The sequence below is a fragment of the Buteo buteo genome, chromosome 2, assembly GCF_964188355.1.
Source record: "Buteo buteo chromosome 2, bButBut1.hap1.1, whole genome shotgun sequence".
Classification (NCBI taxonomy): Eukaryota; Metazoa; Chordata; class Aves; order Accipitriformes; family Accipitridae; genus Buteo; species Buteo buteo.
Window position 1 is genome coordinate 20,531,355 of NC_134172.1, and position 22,005 is coordinate 20,553,359.

The following is a 22,005-nucleotide window of genomic DNA, read 5'->3' on the forward strand; positions in this document are numbered from 1 at the left end:
GCGCAGGGTTAGCTAGACAAAGATGGGGACGCTGGTAGGTTTTGTTTCCCGCAGGACTTGGAGACGAGCGTGAGGGCGGGAAGCGGGGCGGTGGGCAGGGGACGAGAACCGCTTTCTTCCCCAGGCGGGCGCGCAGCTCGACTTCGTCTCCAGAGGCCCCTCTCCCCTCACTGCGGGCGGCGGGGCCGACGCCCGCACCCTCCCCCCTCCAGGGGCCGCCGGGAGGGCGACGGCTTCCCCACAGCGGCCGCGCAGGCGCGAGCCCGGGGAGAGGAGCGGGGGGGGGTGGGGGTGGGCGAGCATGCGCAGTGGGGCGGCAGGAACCGAAACTCCGCCGGCGTTCCCGCGCCGCCCGCGGGGGCGGGGTGCGGCGCGGCGGCGCGGTGCGTGGCGGGCGGCGGCTCCCCCACGCGCGCGCGAGGGGGGGAGGGGGGCGGCGAAGGGCGGGGGGGGGCGGGGCCGCGGGGCGCGAGCGGGGCCATTTCAGCGCGCGGCACCGGCGGCCAGGCCGGGATGCGCGCGGCATCCCGCGGCTGCCAGCCCGCCGCCGCCGGCCGCCTGCCCGCGGGGCTGGGGCGCTGACTCGCCCCTTCCTTTCTCTCCTGCTCGTCCGCCCTTCCTCCCTCCCTCTCTCCCTCCCTCCCGCCGCCGCCGGCAGCGCCATGGCGGCCCCCAGCAGCATCGTGCCCGTCATGGCGAGTAAAACCAAGACCAAGAAAAAGCACTTCGTGGCGCAAAAAGTGAAGTTGTTCCGGGCTAGCGACCCGCTGCTCAGCGTCCTCATGTGGGGGGTCAACCACTCGGTAAGCGCCGCGGCTCGACCCACCGACCGCCCCGCCGGGGCATCACCCCTCCCCCCGGGGCTGCGGGGGAGGGGGCGATGCGGGGCTGGTGCGGGGCGGACGGGACCGGGGCGGGCACGTGCCGCCGGGAGCCGCCCGCCGATCGTCGCCCTCCGCCCCGGCGGGGGGGGGGGAAGGGGGGCGCAGGGTAAGCGCGGGCGGGGGGCGCCGGGGGAGGCTGCGGTGTCCTGCCGGGGCGGCGGCGATGCGCGCCCGGCCGCCCGGGAGGCGCGGAGCTGCCGCCGGCCGCGGCGTGGCGGGGCGCCTGCGGGAGCCCGTGTCCTATCGATCGGCGGTCCCGCTCGTTCCACAGCGCACGGGTGGTGCCCGTGAGGGGACGGGGCTGCGAGCGGAGCCGGAGCCGCTCCTGCCGCCACCCGCGAGCGGGCGTTGCATAAAGGTACTGCGGTTAAAAAAAAAATAATAAAAAAAAAAACCCAACACCAAAACCAAACAACCCCCCCAAAACCCAGTTATTGGCGTTTAACTGGCGAAGTTTTTGCCGTCTTCGGTGCAGTTTGCTTAAGCAAGTGTCTCTTGACGGTTTTGTGCGCTTGGGGGAGGGGAGGAGGGCCGGGTTTTGATGTGGTAAAGCAGCAGAATTGCAACGTTTGCGGAGTGCTATATCACCCTGCGGATGATGGGCTGCTCTGTCTTCAAAAGAGTCCCTGTGCCGGGTGCAGTAACGCTGGACTGCTGCTGTTCAGCGTTAAATTTAGGAGCCTGGTAAAGATGTCACATGGTTTGGGCATTATGAGGCTCAAGTCGCAGCTTTACATCTTTAAATAGCTACCACGGCAGGTTAAAAGTGTAGAGCCCAAAGATCACCAAAAATCAGGTTTCAGGGCGGTTAAGCCAAAAACTTACTCTCTTCTCTTGCTGGTGCAAAGTCTGTACGTCCAAGTGTTGGGTTTATATGGGTTGCTGCTTGCTTGTAAGAATAACTGTCAAAGTGCTATTTGAGACTAGACTGCAAATTCTGTAACAGCATCGTGATACAGGCAAAGCAGTCTGTGTTAACTCCGCGTTCCTTTTGTTTCCTACACATCCAAATCCGGTGAGGTTTTTTTCCTTTGTGTACATTTTGATAGTTTTTGCCCAAAGCCTGGAGGCTGAGCATCAAGGCTAAGCACTGTTAGATCTGTGTTAAACAGCACAGTGCCTGAAGTGATGATCTGGGGGAAACGCTTTAGCTGTATGTACCGATATGATATGGAAGACAGAAGAGAAGCTTGAGTGAGGTTAAATAGTCTGCGTGAGATAGCCCTGTGAGTTGGTAGGAAATGGTGACAAAGGATTTCAAGTTTTCTGTGGGTCAGCGGTGAGCAGTGACATCCTATGTCATGAACTGATAAGAACCTAGATATTTATCTATAAAGCAAAAAGATCTCCAATTGTGGAAGTGCACGACATGCAGTTTGCCAGAATTGGGCTTAAATATGCAAGTTTCTTTTGCTCCTTTAGTGGCTAGCATTATTCATAGAAAAATTCCCAAACAGGCCTCTTTAATGAAAGACAGCAAGCTGATAATTACAGGGTGAGAGACTTCTGCTGAATGGCAGGCAGTGTGTTAGCTATCGGCGGTCTCCCTGGGGAGAAAGAGGGAGAAGATCTCTGACGAGAACAGAGATCTTCCTGTTGTGACAGCTCGTTGCTACGCGTGTTCGTTTGTACTGGAACTACCGCTACTTTTGGAGGAAAGACCTCTCCAGTACAAATAATAACAAAGTAAATAGTGACAAATGCAACACTGTACATGACTCCCGCAGTAGTGTACTGTGGCGCGCATAGCTGTTCCTGTTAGAAAATGTAGTAAAGCAGCATACTGGTTCACGCACATAAATTTAAAAATTGTAAACAAAAATCCTTCTGTTGGGGGGGCTCAAAGAGCAAGCTCAGCAATGCAGTGTGCTCAGAGAAATGCAGCTTCATGTTCATATGAAGATGATGGTTGGAAGAGTGAGTATCCGCTGAGTGTTCTGCAGATATTATTCCATTTGTTTACCCTGCTGCAAGGTGTAATCATGAATAATGCTTTGGGCCCCATGAAAACAAAATCCCTCTGAATGAGAGAGCATGAAAAACAAAAAAGTTAATTTGATGTGTCCAAATCTAAACATCTCTTCTTAGCCAAGAACGCAGCACTGAAGTGTTGCAGGTTCCTCCGTCAGATGCTTACCGTATCAGTTTGTAATGCTTGATGTGGCACTGTTCAGCAAATGAAAGTAAGTGTTCAGGATGGTTGGACTCTGTTATCACAAATAAGAATTTCTCACGGGAGAAATACAAATTATGTGTGTGGATTCATTAAGAACAGGAATTAAGGATCCTTAGGTTTCTTAGCAGAATAAACAGAAATCCTTAAGCTAAAGGTTAGACTAGGAAATGAGCATAGATCATAGTTCATGATGATAGTATTTAAGTAAACTCGAACATAGTAGTCATCTGAAAAATCATATTTTAAGACCACTTCCATTGTGGTGCATATCAGTTAATGAGACAATAGCAGGCTCTGAGTCTTACTAACTGTCTTGGGGAATAAGTATGTATTGAAATGGTGAAGCTGAGATGCAGTTCCCACATTTCTGACAGGATGCGGCATATATTGGAAGGAAGCATGTTGTGAAGATAAAAAGGGAAAAGCAGATTTTTCTGCAGGCTTTTAAACTTTTTGATCTTGGGGCCAAAATACCACTATACTTGAGCTTTGGACGATTTTCAGATTTTAAAATGAACGTGTGAAGAAGCTCCATCTAAGGAGAAAGTTACAAGAACTGTTCTCTTAACTCTTCCGTCCTAGGAGGAAACGTGACTATATAAAGGGACATCTTGAGCAATGGTGTCAGAAAGCAGAGAGCTTACAGCAAAGGTGTGAATTCTTAATGGGGAAAAAATTTGCAGGGATGTGTCTGTTACCCAAGGTTCTTATAAATTACACAAGCAAATTGCTTTGGTGGTCTTGGTTGTTGTTTAGGTAGAAGTAGAGACCTAATGAAAAATTCTGCTTGGTAATGCAGTCAAATTCAGTAATAACTTAAAAGGGCATGTGAGTGGAAAACACGTAAACATTACCCAAGTATCTTAAGAAGTGAGAAAATACATGCTCACATTCAGAGCTGTAAATTAATTTCTCAGTATGCTGAAATATGCTGTTGAATGAAACTTTCTGCTAAGTGAAAGGGAAAGCAACTGTGTCCCATGTTGTAGATGAGATTATAATACTGATGACTTGTAGCAGCAAAGACTAATTGTTGTGTGCTTGGATCTTGCAGGCATCTGCATCATTACGAGTTGATCTTATCTCGGTCTTTTACCCTGTGTCAAAGATAATCTGGCTGTGCTACTGAAACACTTAAACTCAGTGGTTAGTGTGACTTAAAGCTATATTTTTAGCTAGTTAACATAATTGTAATAATACTTCATTTACAACTGATACGGTAAATAACATCCTTATTCTTACTTCTGTATTGTCACTGCTGCTGGATTTCCAATAACTGTGGGAAGGAGGAGAGGGAAGGAAGGTCGTGTGTAACTTTTTGCCTAATGCTTTTGGAAGTAATTTTTCCCTCCCTTGTTTTCTGTACCAAAAGTGAAAGCTAGGGATTCTGTGTTTTCTGCAGCCTATGATGATCATCCCAGTCACAATGATGGTGAGTCTGGTCTCACTCATGTTGGTTGCCTGCTTCTGTTAGAAGCTTGTTAGGAAAGCTGGGAATTTGTAGGGAGCTAGGCTTAGGTCCTTCAAAACATATCACCCCGAAAGACAGAAGAAAATTACTAGAAGTGGGGGTTTTTTTTGTAGCTAATTTTGAGGTAAAGAATGGGCTGCTGGAGAACTCACCTACTGTGTCAACAATTAAATGAAACATTATTTAGGAGAGGCAAATGAATGTCTAATGCAGTTATTGCGCATACTGTACAAGTTTAAAAAAAAAACCAAAACAAAACACACAACCAAAACCAAACAACACCCCCCCCCCGCCCTGCCCGCCCCAGCCCATGGAATCTGTAATCGCCATCTGTTTCTTGGATGATTACAAGCTGATCTAAAAATTTAGCAGTGCCTGACTTCTCAGTGGCACTTGCTGCCTAATAAGGAAGGAGAACAATAAGAATACATGCATCAAATGACTTCCCCCCCCATATTGCAGGGTACATCAGAAAGAGCATACTTTCCATGGGTGAAGAATTCAACTGATAATAAAGTCCATGGCCTCCTTCAATTGCTCACATGAGGCACAGTGAGCCTGATGCTACTATTGCACTCTCAGCTGTAGTAATCTGGCTTTATCTTTTAACAGAAGTGGAACAACACCAGGACAGAATAATAAAACAAGCGACAGCTGTGGGACTCCTCTATCTGCCAGTGTAACTCCTGGATTCATTCACTGTTACAGTTAGAAGTGGGGAGGAAAAAAAAGCGTGACAAGTAAATGCATCTTCCCCCTCATACATACTAGGATATATTTGATCATGGTATCTTCTGTATCTACAGAAAGCTGTAAAATATCTGTGTTCTTGTCAGTTTTCAGTTGGGTTTTTTTTTCTTGGCTAACATACTTGTCTTCCCTGTTACAAACTTTTATCCAGACCAATACACAAATAGCTCACTTATTCATGCCTGTCCTTATGTTTTAACATGGCACTGGAGAGCTTGTTAGGTAAATGTGTACCCTCTCAGTTTGTGGCATAAATCAAGTTTCTTAGTATTGACTTACCTAGCCTCTGTCCTAAGAACTTCCTATCCTGAAACATTGTACATTTAGGAAAATGACACTGAAAAGAGCTTGTTGCGTAGATCATTAGAAAGATGAAGCCTAAAATAATTAAAAGCTAGGTTATGCCCTCCAGAATAAAAACTGCTGACTTAGGTTTATGATCAGTTTCCTTTAAAGGAGTGGTGGGGGTGGTGGTGGGAATCCACAAAAACAAACCCACAGCACTTATTACTGGCAACATATCTTCATAAGTTAGGGGAGTTGATAACTTCTGGGTCCATATTTTTAATATACTCTTAAATGATGATGAGACTAGTGGCACCCTGAGGATATGGAACTGTAATGTTGACTCATGGCATTTACTGTCAGCACAACAGGTTGGTTAGAAACTGTCTTGAGACTGGGAAGGATACTCATCAGTTGTGTTGTCAACTGTGTTACTAGTATTTGTATTTAATGCAGAATGTCACTACTGCAATTGTGCTCTAAGTGGCTTTTCAAAATGACTAAGACAAAGTTAAAGTTACTGATCTTAGAGTTAACTCAAGATTTGTAACAGTGAGCTTGGAAACAAAAACAAACCTTATTAATTGTTTAATGGAGGTGGTGGTAGGCTACATGGGAGAAGGCTCTTTCGAAGAAGCAGGAAGAAACAATGTATTAAAAAGCACTGATTACAGCAGAGCAGATAATAAGGCAATTAAAACTATTTTAAAATAAAGTCAGATGGGCACTCAGCCCAGATGTTTGTATATAGAAGGAAGTAGAACAGGAAAAGCTATTTATAGAAAACTTGGTTCTTTTTTGGGTGTCAGGCTCTGTGTACTGCAGAAATTAGTTTGATACTGCTTTTGCAACTGAGTGGATGGACTAGTAAAAATACAAATTGTAAATATTTATTATGCTTAGGTTAAAGGTAGTAAATATTCCTGCATGAAATACAAATGGGGGTGATATTTCATATTCTTCTCTGAACTATTGAAAGGGGCACATACAATAGCTTCTATTAGGGATGAGATGGGAAGACCTATGAAAAGAGCTCTGACAGCAGTTTCAAAGCTACTTTCTGTAGTTTCTTCTGTTCTACAAGATAAGGTGATGCAAAGGCTGGGGGGGGGGGGCGGGCGGGGCCTATAGGGTTTGAAATGGAATTTCATTAACCACAGCAGAGAGGGCTGGACAGGGTTCAGCGAAGCAAACAGGTGGCACAAATTTGTTTTGCTGACTCAACTTAGTTGTCTTGAGTATCCTGCACCAGATGCCTTAAGAAAGAGTGTCTAGGGGATTATTTTCAAATTCCTTGCTCATTAAAGCAGACATTTGCATTATGCCCATCAGCCAGAGCCTGGTAGATGTTTATTTTCCTCCTGTAGTTTCAGGGTGACAAACTTTGTTTAATATAACTGACTCACCCCATTATGCAGTTCCTGCTGTACAGTTGTTTTCTGTTCTTTCTTGAAAACATCTTGTACCACAGGGTTCCATAGGCTAGCTGTACATTATGCAACTTCATGACAACTTTAGAGTATGGTGAAACTACCTGTTATTTACAGGTCTTTGGTATAGTCTTGCCAGCACTTAGAGTCGTAGTCATGTTGGTTTACAGATACCTTAACTTGTTGAAAGCTTAGTTATCTTTGTTGTTGAACTGTGAGGTTTTAAAGGCTTGAAAGTACACATTCATCTTCATTTTCTCCTGACTTTTAAGTGATTATGACTGCTCCTGTGGGTAATATACTCCAGTATGAATTCATTATTTTGTTTACTCCCAAGGCCTATTTCCATGTTTTTCCACTTTTTATACTTGATGCTTGCTAGTTAGATGCCTAACAAAAGTCCTGATTTCTCTTCCTCATTTACACTGTTGGTAAAGCACATGTTTGCGCTTGGCAAAATAGCTGAAGCAGTCTAAGAAATGGCTACCTCGGCTATGGGATGGTAATGACAAACCTTGCTGGTCTTCATGGTCTGCATCGCAGTTAGTGGTGAAATGGGTTAGCTTTGAATTGTTGAGATGGTAACTTCTTGCATGTGGTTTGCTATGTGAACATCTGTCTTATGATCTTCCTATAGAGCCTGGGCTGTTCTATAATAAGTTAATTAGTTTTGTGTTGAGAGATTGCTTAATAAGGGTGTTGTGAAAATTGTTTGAAGTAGCTGAATGCTGTAGTGATGGATGTCACAAACTGAAAAGAAAACATTAGCTCTATCTTCAAAGAGTGGGGTTGAATAGTTTGCAGTAGAAATACTTAATGGCCATACACCTTTTAGAGTACTTATTTTTCATCAGACTTGGTGAACAACTACCTTGTGTACTGAGGCAAGGTAATTAGTCTAATCCAGCTCTTTTGTGTGCATTGTAAGTTCCCAAGGCAACCTTAATATTATTAACACAGCTGTGAGTATATGCATGATCCTTTTAGATTGTAAGACAAAACTGAAAAAAACCCTACATTCCCTTATGTGGCATTATTAGAAAGCCTGTGGAGCTCCTTGGTGAGGCTGAGACTTACGGAACCACCTTGCAGCTGCTTGAGCTAACTGGTTTAATCTTTCACTTTTCCCAGTCTCCCTCTTGATGTCTCAGTCATATGCTGTCTCACATCTCACAACTCTGCTATTCCTGTGTTTGCATTTTATCAGTCAAGTCTCTGCCGTTCCGGTCTTCCTGGTTAACAAGTTCAGCCATATCTGTTTTCCTTATCAGTGATTACCCAGCTCCAAAGTAATAATCCAGCAAAAAATAATACATTTTGAGGAGTTTTTAGATGGGCCATAATTCACTGAAGTTCATTGTCCAGCTGTGCAAACAGCTGTGCCAGCACAAAGAACGTGGAGTTGGTGCAAAAGCAGAAAAGATGGGGCAAAACAACTTCTTTGTAACGAAGTGCCAGTTTAAGCTAGCATAAGGTTAGTCAGACCACAGCCTCCATAATACTGAAGCCAGCTAAAGCTGGGGCTGCTGGACTTGTTTCCACTCTCTCTCTGGCACTGATCTGATCCTGTGATAAGTTCATTTGGGGAGATAGGCTACAGGAAAAACTAATGCAGAAGAGTGAATAGGGTAGGGTTTTCATACTGCAACAGGCCATATCCACAAGTGTCAGCCCTAGCTTAAAAAGGGGAGCTGCAAACACACTGCAGGGAGAGTGGAGGGAAGAGACTGATGTATGTGTACTTTAAGGTGAGTTTTTATAGTTTCTTAGGACAGTTGGAGGGACTTGGATAGCTCTGGTGTGTACTCTTTGACCAGTGATATCCTATCTACAGCTCAATTTCATATTTGGTAGCCTGGAGTTAAGCTGTTGTCCACAGTATAAAAAAAAAAAAAAACCAACCCAAACCCAACACTTGAGTAGAGAACACTGTGGATTCTGCACTTTCAACATGGAGACCTTTCTCAACTATTTTAACCTTTTGAAATAGTCATGTATTTTGTAAGAGACAGAACTGTCTATATTGTACCTGTCATTTTCTGGTCATCTCTTCAGTCTTGATCTTTGGAACATGCTGAACCATCTAATCTCATAATTTGCCTATCCAGGTAGAGAGTAAATATCCTCAGAAAAGTTGTAATGGCTTCCTAGGGGCTGAAATTTTTGAAACTGCTTTCAGAGATAAATACCAACATTTGGAAGACTTTGTAAAAAATATAGTAATTCTTGAGAATCCTACCTTAAATGTTCTCTTGTAGGATATCAAGCATGTGGCTGTAGCAGTCACTGACTTTTGGGGGTTTTTTGGAGGAGGAAGAGAGGAAAATACTGAACTTGGTTAGCCTAAGACCAGTCAAAAGAAAGCAGCTTAGTAACAATTTTATTATACTGAACTAAAACTGAGCAGTATCTGATTAGCTTGTGGTGCCAAGCCTCAATAATTCTGTTATTAAACTAAGAGTTCTGAAATAACACCCTTCATCTGTGGCATGTCCTGTTGCAAAGTAGACTTAAAGCTGTTTTGCAGAGTTTAGTTCTGCTTTAATCATGTTGCCCAGTGTTTTGCAGACCCTTGCTAGATCATTTAGGTACCAAAACCACTTTTGGTACAGCAGGTTCTGATGTCGCAGTGTTGCTGGTTGTGTTTCTGTTTGTTCAGTGTACTTGTTTTCTCTCTCAGCCATGTAATTTGTCTCTAGTTATTGGTATTTATTGGTGTTACCGTGTGGTGTGGCCCTCATCGTGGGTTGGGTTGTAGGTGATTATAACAGAAAACTTTCTAGAGGAGCTCAGAAATACTAAGTATGTAATTGTGAGGGCCTTTACAGCATGTAAATCTGATGTATTATCGTTGCCTGGAGCTGAGCAAAAATCGGAAGACTGACATAATAAAAGCAAGGTTGCTAATCTCTGAGCTTCCTGCTTCAGTCTTTCTAACTTGTATTTTGATCTGAATCTAGAGCTAGTTTTGGGAGACCAAATTGCAAAATACCAAAAATTGAGAAAGCAATTGAGTGAGGAATGGGATATCTATTTTTATATTAGATTTTGAAGTTATGATCCTAATACTGTTTTTTGCTTTTTTCTTTTTTTTTTTTTTTTTAATAAAGGCCTAACAGTAGACAAGCTTACTTTTGGCTTCTATGTGATTCCGAGAACAGTGGCACAAACACTTGCATTCAGGGTATTGGTTCTAAAATTTTGTACCTCTTTAATTGAGTATCCCTTTTCATGAAGTTTTGCATGATTTTCTTTTGCAAATGATGAAAGTAGATTTGTACTTATGTACTATTCTGTTTCTGGGGGTTTTCTGTACCTTTTCCCATCCTGAAAGAAAAATGATGTGGTAACTTCCAGAGTCACTCAAGCAGCCTATATAAGGATATACACCATCAGCTTTAACTATGGTATGCAAATAAATTCTTGATTCATAAAGTACATATCTGAGACTGCTTGGTCCAAGTAGTGTTAATATTTAAAGGCTTATACTTGAAATAAAATTATTTTTACAGTAAGTCCTTGAAGAGGAAACACTTATCAACACATCGTGTCTCAGTTGGCTATTCAAAAGAGCTGGTTGTCTTTCTGGGAAAGATAGCAGTCTCAAACAAGCTGACTTCACTGGAAAGCCCATACCCAACCTTCTTCTCCTCCTCAGTAACCACAAACTTGCAGTTGGAGGGCTCAGAAATGACTCACTTGAGCTGAAGTGCAGTGACAGATGCTTGGTGAGGTGCTGCAGCTCAGCACCACCCTCTTGTGCAGCAGCTTGGGGCTGATGCAAACTAGGGCTTCCCTGCTGCTCTCCATGTTTTTCCCCCCTCTGGTGATAATAAGGTTAGCAGAGGAGGATTGAAGATAAATTTTTCTGGTATAATTATTCTTTCAGGTCTTAAGCAGAATTGTCAGTCAGATTAGTGAGTTTTCAGTCTGACTCATGATTCACTTGCAATCAGTGGTATGTAAACCAGCCTTCCCCTGTGCTTGCACAGTGGACAGGACCAAACAAACAAGAAAAGCTTTCTGGATATTCCCCAGGCCCACAGAAGACAAGTGGTAAAAGTAATTTACAGAAACAAAATCTCAGTACTTGTTAACAAACACATGTACCTGCTTGCAGGCAAAAAGCACTGCAACCACTGTTTTCAGAACCTCTTGTCCATTTCTATGGATGCAGGGGGTTCCTGATAGAGCAGTTTCTCCAGCTGTTATTTTGGGCTTCAGCTGATTCAACAATGCTGCTTTCTCTTTCCTACCTACAGCTGCAGGCGGTTGTAGCTGGTTATTTCATTTGAATGAGCAATGTCCTTCAGGCTATGTTGGCTCAGGGATGTTAATAGGGTTCAGATGTCTCTGGGCTCACAGAATCCTGCACTCCTCATCCCTTCTCAGCTCATTCTGTTGCAGTACATCAAAGCAAAGCATTATTGAAGTCTTGAGCATCTTGAATCTTGCTAGTGCTCTATGCCTTTTTCTCGGTGGGAGTGGGGTGGATTTTTTTCCTTTTCCACCACATCTCTCAACACCACTTCTCAGGGCATTTTTTCCCCCCACATAGAGCAATTATCGGTGGTTGGTAGTAGTGGGTTTAGTTCACTTTTCAAGCTAATTACTCTGCAGATGTTATTTTGGTAATTGCTGAATCTTTCAGAGAAGGTATATTGCAAGCTTCTCCTTGGAAGTTGTCATTTGCTAGGATATTTTTTAGTATTCCTATCTTGTTGAGGAAATCTCCTGGGCTTTTCATATTTAAGTCATCAACTTTTTAATTTTCCTGTTAATTACTTCCTAAGGTTTTCTGGTTGAACATGACTTCCTTCACAATTAAAGGCTGGGCACCTAAGAATTTACTGGAAGAGCCTGAAAGTAGTGGCTCCTCCTGCATGATGTGTTGATCACCTGAATGATGAAGGTCCATTGGGATGTGAACAGTGGTGACTTCTACAATGGGATAATTCTTGCTAACTAATCTGGAGCGATCTGCCGGAGGTCTTGTTCGCATCATTATAAATGCCCTTCAAAATGCAGAGACTTCTTTCCTGAAAAGCTGTGTTTCTAACAATTTCATTAAAATGTATGTAATGACAGGTAGTTTGGAGGCTGTGTTGCTGAAGTGGCTAAGCCATCTTTACCTTACTTGGCATGTACAAATGCTTGCTTATCTACATGTCTTACGAGTTACTGGGGGCAGGAAAACATTCCTCTTTGGCTTTGTCACAGGATACCAAACTACTCTTGTGGTAGCACAATGCTGAACAAAAGTTCAGAAATTAAGTTTAATTAAGAACAGAGGGTGCTGAGGCATATAGAAATACAGCTAGCTGGCAGACAGTAACTCAGTCACTCAAGCAGCTGTTGCTATGTGTGTATGTTTACTTCAATAGCAAGGCTAAAAGTAATTTAAAAACTGCATTCATAGTTTAAGGGAGCCTGTGTTACTTGTAAACAAAGTGGAATTAAAATGTGATGGTTTAAATCAATGTGTGTTACTTTCTGTAGTAGAGTTGGCCAAGGGCATAGACATTCTTGTACTCAGCTGGTGGGAAGTAACACCTGAAGCTGGAGTAACCTGCTTGCTTTTATTTGTGGTGCTGTGGGACCACCTTCTGAACTGAAGACATCATCCAGGAGATGTGTCACATATAAACACATAACTAATATTTCAGGGTTGCTCGTTCTTCAGTCAAACTTGTATTCTGACCAATGTTAGCTTCTTGATAAGCAAAAATGAAAGGAACCTGGATCATCTGTGTCTTGCTGATAGACTCTTGACATATATATAGCCTGTACCTCAAAAAAAAAAAAGGGTGTGTGTTTGAAGTGTTCATGTGAACATTGGACTTACAGGTCAAAGGCTTTGAAAAGAGTTAATTTGGGAGACTAACTCATTTCTGACATGGCAAGTACTGTTTATATTTAAAAAATAAAAAAAACAGACCCTTCATTAGAAGGAGAACATAGATTTAGTTGTGTAGAGTTCTCAAGATGGAAGTTGTGTAGCTACTCATCAAGACAAGTATTTTTACTGCAAAAGCTTCTCTACTTTTCTTCACCTGCTTCACTGAAAACTGACTCAAATAGTGGTGCAAGCTGCCACAGATCACTTGGATGATGAAATTTAATACTATGTCTTCAAGTAGGTGGAAGGAACAACAGAGGGCTGAGATAGTAAAGCATGATCTTTGAGCTACATGTTCTCCACTACTTACCATTGCTTTCCTAGCTGACAAATTTGAGCTCAGAATTGGTTTGTCACATTCATGCTAGCTATGTTTTGTGCTGTTTTCCCCTTATTTGGTAGACTAAGGAATTGAACCCTCTAAGTTTTTTACAGAAGTTGCTGTTGTGTGTCACCTCTCCTGCCACGCAGCTCCACTGAGGGATGCAAATACTCAGCTTTCAGATACTATGGAGTATATCTGAAGCTTTGCTCTATGGTTCTGATGCACCCTACTTTTTCCATACCAGATTGCAATATGGACTAGTAGTAGTTGTCTGCCTAGTCATGTTTTTTCCTCTCCTCATGTGCTTGATGTGCCAAATGTTTTAAATATAATTCTGTGGGTTGTAACTGTATAGCGTACTTAGTTTATGAAAATGATCTCTTGGTTCTTGAAATGTATTTAGTCCAGGAATGCTAAACCTTGTTAGAGCATTACTGTATGGCACAACTGCATCAGCAACAATCTCTCTACAATTTGTGCCAGACTTCTTAATCTCTCTTTGAAAAACATGTGTATATCTGACAAACTAGCTTCCAGTTAGTTTTAGCCAAGTTTTCAGATATATGTAATGGCTTAGATCTTGAGGTAGGGTGGACAAAAGGGTCCAGTCCCACCTTCTGCATTTGATGTTGTTTGGGATCATTTTGCTATAACAGCTCTTCCAAACTGAGGCTTCAGAGACCATTTTTTTCAACAAGCCTGACAAACCAGGAATGAAAAAGCTTAGCTTTTAGGCTCCTTGTACATAAAATAAACAGTGTGCAGTGAGTCACTGCTCTACCACTGCATAACTGAGGGGAGCTTGCAATTTTTTTAATATGTTATTTTTTTTAGAAATAGACTAGTCAAAAGATTGGTATTGTTGAATTTTACTGTATCTTCCAGGACAGAACAGCTGATTTCCTGCCTAATTAACCTATGGCTTTCTGAAGTGTTTTCTAGAGCCTTGAGTTCCTGTGCATTTACATATATTTGCATAAGTAATGCAAGGAGGAAAGTGCTCCGGAGAATTTGACTGGGGCTTCTGATGGAGTTGGCCAGATTTGCTGTTGCACTAGCTACCTGTTTCACAGCTCCCTCTGTGAGCAGAAAGCTTTGCAGCTACCTTGAAAAGGCATGTTAAATAGTGCTAGAAATGCAGTCAAACAAATCCAGCCTAGGCCTCATGCTGGCCCAGGTAATGGGCAGTGAAATCCTCTCTTAAAAGCACACAAGGTGACTGATCAGATAGAGGTTCTTATTGTGTGGATGTCTAAATTTTTGGAAAGATAATTGCCACCAAAAATTTGAATGAAACAAATAATAGTGCAAGGTAGCCTCAAAGCTGAGTTAAGCTAACAACCAATGGAAACTCTCCACAACATCATTAATCATCTTTTAACTATCCAGGCTATGACTACATAATAGTTGCATTGCTTATTGGAAATATAAAATATTTCCTGTGTGAATATAAACATCTTCTACATAAGTGACATTTTCCTTGTCACTCAGCTCCAACACTGAAACTAAAGGCGTTTAATTAATCTTGTTAACTTTCCACAGTGATCTACTAATGAACTATTTAAATTATTTATTAGCTCTTTTTTCTTCCTCCCCTCCCCCCAGGGGTACTTAAGGTTAGGAAGCATGAAATAACTAACCTGAAGCCAGTAAAGCTGCAGTGTAATGGCTTTGCTCCTAAAGATTTCCAGAGATCTAAAGCACCTTCCCTCTATCTGGAAGGGGAAGAGGGTGTATCCTAGGACAGAGGGGAATTTTGTTTGGAGGTTTATGTGTTTCTGGGACAGAGCCATGGTTCTCTGATTTCTGGCTGATTTGTTAAGTAAAGGCATGGCTTCATCATCAGAGTGAGCAAATGTGATGGAGAGCCCCTCTGCCAGCAGTGCAAGTGTGGCCGTGTGGTCAGCCAGGTCAGTCGCGTGTCCTGCCAAAAACTAATCCTGTCTGGAGGCAAGAAGGGAAGAGCAAAGAGAGGACAGGGGTGGGATGTGAGTTGCTTTCGTGTAAAATAATGAGCAAAATTACTTGGTTCTCTTCGTGGCCTTTTTAAGCATTGGTAGGAGCAGTTAGTGGGCAAGAGAGCATGTTGGGAGTTGGGCTGTGTGATTTCTTGCTGCAGAGGAAGGGCTGAGTCTCAGTCTAAGCCAGCTGTGAACCAGATGATCTGGGCTGTAGTGGTTTCTCTCCCTGCACCAGAGGCTAGTGACTTCGAAACTTGGAAAGTGTTAATTCTGGTGATGATGGAAGGGAGGAGCAACAGAAGAAAAAGTGAAATCTCTTGAAGTCTGCTGCTGCTTGAAGTTTGTGCTGGTATAGGCTTTACCAACAGACTTATCCTAATAAATTGATTTATTATTGAGCTTGTTGTCCTCTAGCAACAGAAACCAAATTCTGTCTGATCAGGACTCTTCTAAGTAGCTTCACCTTTCTTAACACTTAATCAATATTGCATTTTCTGTGTCATGAGAAGAAGCAGTAAAATCGGATGACTGATATTGCCCATTTAAATACCAGTCTTTTTAATGGAAATGCTTTTCTGACTTCTTCACAGCAAATGCTAGCGAGCTAAAGTGTGAAGGAAATGAAGGTGTAATCTCTGTTTGGGGTTTTGTAAAAAAACATTTTTGAAGACAGATAGTCCATATCCATGGTAACTTTTGGGGATCTTTGAAATGCTTCCATTTGTCCCAATGGGAGACACTGACACTAAGTCTAAGTCTATTGCTGAACCTAAAAATGAATATGTGAGACTTAATCCATCTTAGTGTCCTGTCTTTAATGGTGTGGGTTTTGCAGTAAGTGGTAAAGAAACCTCAGCAAACTGTTCTGCATTTTTGTCAAGAAATTAGAAAATTATTCTACTTTTTTTCAATTAGTCCTCTGATGAGACTCCTTCCTGGCATTCTGTAAGGCTGTGGAAGGTCATCTTACAGAAAAGAAATGTTATCCTTTTTTTGCATGCTTAGAGTCTCTTCCCTTCTATTTTTGAATGTGCATCACTTACACTTCTGTGGCTGTGTCCGTTTCCAGTCTAGGGTTGTGTCTTAGTAAATCTTTCCCCTGAGGGACAATTTATGCTTACTCTGAAAAACAATTTGCCAGATAGGCAATGCTATATTAGCTTGTTTGCATCTACATGTCTTTAGGAAATCTGAATATATGCTCCCAGTAGGAGTCTTGGAAGGGATAACTTTAACTTGTGGTTCAGTTTTATATGTTACTTCACTTTTACCTCCTTTCAGCAGCAGGAGTTGTTGTTCTTGGTCCTATTCTTTCCTTCCTTTTTTCACCATCCTCAGTATTGTAGCCTTGGCCAAGCTGTTAAACTTACCAATTAGGCAGGAGAAATATCTTTTTAGGGAGGAGGAGATATTTTTAGGAAACTAAGTAATTAGTTTCTGATGGGATCTGACAAGTACCAGAGCCAGTGCAAAAGGGATAGGCAGAACTGCCTGGCAGGGTGCTGGGTGGGAGTAGCTGGGCAATGAGTCTGTCCCCCTTGCAAGGGGAGCAAGCCGTTGGGTTTAGTGTCTTGCATTCCTTTGACCTCATTCTTTTCAGTTTTAACTGCACTCATATTGGGTACACCTGCAAATTATCACAGCAGTACTGCTCTATAGCTGTCTTGAGCAAGCAGGTATAATATTTACATGGGCAAAAAATGTAAGAGGACTCCACTTGACATGACATACATATTTCTGTGCAGCCACAGTGCACTGCTATGTGTTTTATGGTACATCTAGTAGTTAACTGGCTTACTAAAAAAACCTCTTCTGCATCTACTGCTGTCCAACATGCTGTTTTAATTTGTGTCTTTGTTCAGAGACTGACATAAGTCTCGTCCCTCTGCCACTCCAATAAAAGACATGCTTCAAATTCAAGTGGTTTCTCACCTGAGTGACCTATTTGTAGCTAGTCTTTTTCTTATGCAGTCTTTCTACTAGACTGTGTCCCATCAGTATAAATTGCAGTGTATCAGCAGGACTACCTGTGGCATAAGGTAAAGGGATAAATAGCTCTCATCAAGTTCTCAACTGTGTCTGTGGCTTTAATAAAAGGAGACTGAGTTCCTACTGCTTAGTTTATGCTGGCTCTAGTATTTGCCTGATCATCCAGTAAATCAGTCCAGCTTGCTGAAAGACCAGAGACTAATCTGGTAAAAAGTCTGTGTTTTGGGCTTTTGTTTCATTGTCATTTTTGCTGGGTTCATAGGCTGAATTGACTCACTTTCTGATTGAAGGGGTGGGTAGAGAGGGGAAGAGGAGGTGAGACTGTTCCCACTTGCCAAGCTGCAAACTATGTAATTCAGCTCAGAGATGAAGTAAAAGACTGTAAACCCACAGCCTGAGCTGATCTAACTGCTGGCTACTGGTTGGGTCAGTCTCTACCAGCTAAGCTCAACAAAAGACCTGTCAAATGCTGGGAGGGGTAGGAGGCTGGATCTGGCCTACAAGCTAGTTTAGTCACAGAGCTACAGTCAGAGAAGGCGATGAGTAAAATTAACACTGTAGTGCTGCATTGTGTTGTACAGTAGTCTTTTGAGTCTGAAGCAGTTACTCTGACAAGTATTTTCACTTTCTTATGCTGTTAAGCTTCCATACCTGGCAGTACTTAATGTATTAATGTGCTTTCAAGACCAGATTCTAGGCTATGCATGAGTTATGATGCATCCACTTTGTGCACGTATTCTAGGTCTTCCTTTTCTTTAATGATGGCAGGTCTCAGTGTGGACTTAGAGTCTTCAGAGTTGAGCTGACTTCACATAGGGCATGTGCATCAAATACTTCCAGAGTATTCTGGACCTGCTACTGAACCAGAGTGTTGTGGTTTGGGTTTGGTTTTTTTTTTTTTCCTGTTTCCCCCTCTACATCATTGTTTCTGCAAGAGTTGTGTTGTTTCAGTCATGGCTATCTACCTTGATTTTTTAATTTTTATTTTTTTTCCCCCATAACCTGGATATTCTTTGATACCTTAGATCAACAAAATACTATCATATGAAGGTCTTCAGAGAGAATTGTGCAGATGTTCTTGGGAGGTGTTACATTCCCCAGCTTCCTTGGTATGTGGCTGAACTAGTTTATCTCATTTTGATGTTGTATCACAAAGGCTTTTGGTTATTGTGATTGGTTTTAACTTCCTCTTCCTTTCAGCATTTTCTGCACAATGCTGTTGTAAGAGCTATGTATTAGTGCATGTCATGACTCCAATGAGCAGTAGACTTGAATGAGGTTTTTGGACAAGAGTTTTGATGCTTGGCTCTAGCATACTTGTAGATAGCACTAGTAAATGCTTGTGAACTTTGATTTTATCTCCATAGATTAAATTTCATACTTGAATTCAAATTTTGGATGCTAGCTATAGCTTTTGTTATGTGTCACTAATGCCTTGCTTTCCTATGGTTCAAGAAGCCTGGAAATAAAAGGGTTAGTAGCATCTTTGCAAAAGGTACCAAACATATGTGAAATTTAGGTGACATTAAGTATGTCTGACTGTATGTCTGTAAAATGCAAATGTATTTGTGGTGAGATAGACAGCTACTTTTTATATGTGCAACAGAAGAAAATTGTAAATACCATACCAAGAGTGGAGAATGGCGTATTCAAATATATCCTTGTAATTTCAGGGGACTTAAAATACAATCAGGGGTCTTGGCAGATGGCCAAGGGCACAGAAGGCTTCTGGAGCTCTTCCAGCCACTAATGGAGTGTGGATTATGATTAAATTTAACTGTGGCCACTGAGTCTTGATCTGCATGTGTCTGTATGTGTTAAAATGTGGGTTTTTTCTAACTATTAAGATTTCATTTTAAAATCTGTTTTAATACTTAACGGCAGCTGTACAGCTGACATGGATCTGTCCTATATGTTAAGCACAGTAAAGATTGAAACACTAGCATTATGTGAGAGGATGCAGTCCACTACATCACTTTTTCTAGGGCTCTCTTATAAAATCTAGCTGTTCTAAAAGCTTTAAAATGTTCTTGTGTTGGCAGCCTCAAATCTTCCCAAGAGTCACTGCTGCATTAGTTTTGTGAAGTCTGTTCTATTCTTGACATAATTAACTGGTTAAAAAAAAAAAAATCTAATATAGCAGAATTGTGGCATGGTAGGTGGGGCCTTTGACAAGACTTCAGACATGTAGTTTGGTCACAAGCCTGCTGGATCAGTTGCCTGCTCATCCATTTTACTACAGCTGAAATGGTTGCAAAGAAATGGAATGGTAGGGCGATTCCTCATACTTCAAGATATGTCAGTGTAGGTAAGAACATATTAAAGTGAGGTGGTAGGATGAGTTTATTCTTTTAATTTAATTTGGAAGAAATGGGTAATTTGTCAAACTTCAGACCCCAAAGAATAAATACATAAGAATTGCTAGGCTAATGTCAGACAAGTCTTGTTCTACAAGTGCATTCCTGTTAAAATACTTACAAATGCCTTTTACTTTGATACCACAGTTAGTTTGGGAGAAGAGGAGAGTAGATTACCATAGCATTTGTATGAGTGCTAGTATGATTGTATGGAGTAGGTGACTATATATTGCATTAGTTCAGCTCTCTATGTAGAAGTACGTTGGGATTTTTTCTTTGCGTTACGGGTTTGTCAGGTCAAGGAGTCAATCTAATTGAATTCAGGAGCAATAAAAGGTGAGGTAGTAGTTTCTATGGAAAATATCTTTGACAATTGATGCAAAAATGTAACTGCATAAGTGTGCAAAAATAAATGACTATGCCTCAGTAAACTTCTTGTAAAGAATTGTTGATGAGAAGCCTTCAAATAAGTATGTATCTGTAAGAGAAATAGAAGTCACCTATCTGAATGATTTGAGAAACTCTTTAGGTTCTTGGTTCTCGCTTAGGTGTCTTTTCTTTCTAAATACTAATATATCATTTTACAATAGTAGTGTAACTACAATGATGTCATATAGATAGCTTTTAGTGTCTTTGAACTACCCTTGTCATTCCTTCAGTATTGTTAAATTCTGCAATAAAATTTGCAATGTTTTAGTGTGCTGTTACATATGCTATGTTGTTACAGAGGTCTGTGAATTTTAAATAATGACTTTTTATTTATGAAAAAATGATGGGTCTGATTACTGCATTTTTTTCTCCAGTCTTACATTTGGTCCTTGCAGCAGTTTCCAGTTAGCTTGCAAATTGTTGAAAGTGAACAGGCAGAAGACTATGTGTAGCGAGTCTTCTAGGTTCCTGCAAAACTTTATGATGTTTTGGATCAGACTCCAGCAATACTTACCACATTATACCTTTAAGCAAGACTTCTGTGCCTTTGCTATGCATTTTTTTTAATGCTGAAGAGATGAACCAAGACTGTGTAGTGAGGGGAGGCTATTGTGTGCAGAGTAGTACCTTGACTCTTACAGAAATGGGAATGTGTATTGTGCAGATGAGCTAGAAAAATGAAATCATCTTGAGACTAAGGCAATTAAAACTAAGGCTAAAGCTAAGGGAGGTAAAACTAGGGAGCTATATTCTGTCCTTCACTGAAAAAACATAAGGTTAAATGACTTGTTAGTTATCATGATGTGGTGAGCATTATGGATACATTTATTTCAATGTGTTTTAAAGCAAATGTTCTACTTCTAGTCTGAAGAAATATTGAATACTTGGAAGTCAAGTGTGAATGTCAGTTGGATGTTAAATATGCCAAGTACTAAAATCTTATTTTAAACACTGAGGTTTTGGGGGAAGACCAAAGAAAGAAAAATCAAATTTATTTTTAGTATTTCTGAACCTCCATTGTGCCTTGTGGGTAAATCAAGGTCCTGCCTTCACACTCTGGAACTACAAGGTAAACTGTTTTGAAATGCATTAGCCTCATTCTAAGCACCATTATTCAAGAAACCAGTGAGAAAACTAATTCTATAGCTAATGCAAATTTAATGTTGTGGTGTAAATTATAGATATTCATATCTTTTGTATAAGAAGTGATGCACAGTCTGCAGCCTGTGGGTAGGAAAATGAACAAAATTAGGCCTGCATAAGACTGTTCAGGTTTTTCTAGTTCTTGTAGACTTTAACTGTTGTTGTTCAGCACAAGTTTTGTTCTATAATTTGAATGTAACTTTCAGGGGTTTTTTATGTATAGGCCTTCTATACAAAAGACAATAGTTACTTTTCACTACAATGTGTGTGCATGATATACCTGAACTAACACCTGAAACAGGGTGAAAGAACAGTTGTTCTTGTAGGTAGTTGCTGTATTGATTTTTTTTTCAAGGAGAGTTTCACTTAACCTGTCAAATCAGAACTGACCCTTTTAAAGCTGTAATGATGTGTCAGGTAAATCTAACAGGTCCCTGAGTAGATAACACAAAGCATTCCTGTGTTGAGCAAGTGTTGTGAAGGAGCAGCCAGTGTGTATTTAAGATCATTTAGTGCTTCTTAACTAAATACAGTTTCTTAATGTGAATCTGATAATTGTTTAAGATGGCTTTTTCTTCTTTGTTTTTTAAATCCTGGATTTAACTCCTGGATTTTGCAAACATAACTTGGGGACTCTTCCCCCCTCCCCTCATTAGAGCACTAACCAAAAAAAAAAATAGTTTGATCTTTCTGTGAGATGGCGATTGCTTCAGCTTGTGTGGAACATCTTCTGTTCCTATGTGTTTTGCCTTCAGAATACCCGCAAAGAGATGGTCTCCAACATGTGTATCGTCCATCCGTTACCTTTTGGAAGACCATTGGCTTGTGTGAAGCAGGACATGTGGCTGGTTCCACTCCTTCCTCTCTCAAAATGCACCAAAAAGAACAGCATCGTGCCCAGCTCCC

General features: G+C 41.5%; 1 protein-coding gene across 1 annotated transcript in view; it reads left to right on the forward strand.

The window, feature by feature from the left end:
* Positions 1–469: 469 nt before the first annotated feature.
* PIP4K2A (phosphatidylinositol-5-phosphate 4-kinase type 2 alpha) overlaps positions 470–22,005 on the forward strand; it is a 119,478-nt gene continuing 97,942 nt past the window's right edge. The window contains exon 1 of the mRNA XM_075047698.1: positions 470–803. Coding sequence (XP_074903799.1) covers positions 663–803 — 141 coding nt within the window. The 5' untranslated portion in view covers positions 470–662. The remainder of the gene's footprint in view (positions 804–22,005) is intronic.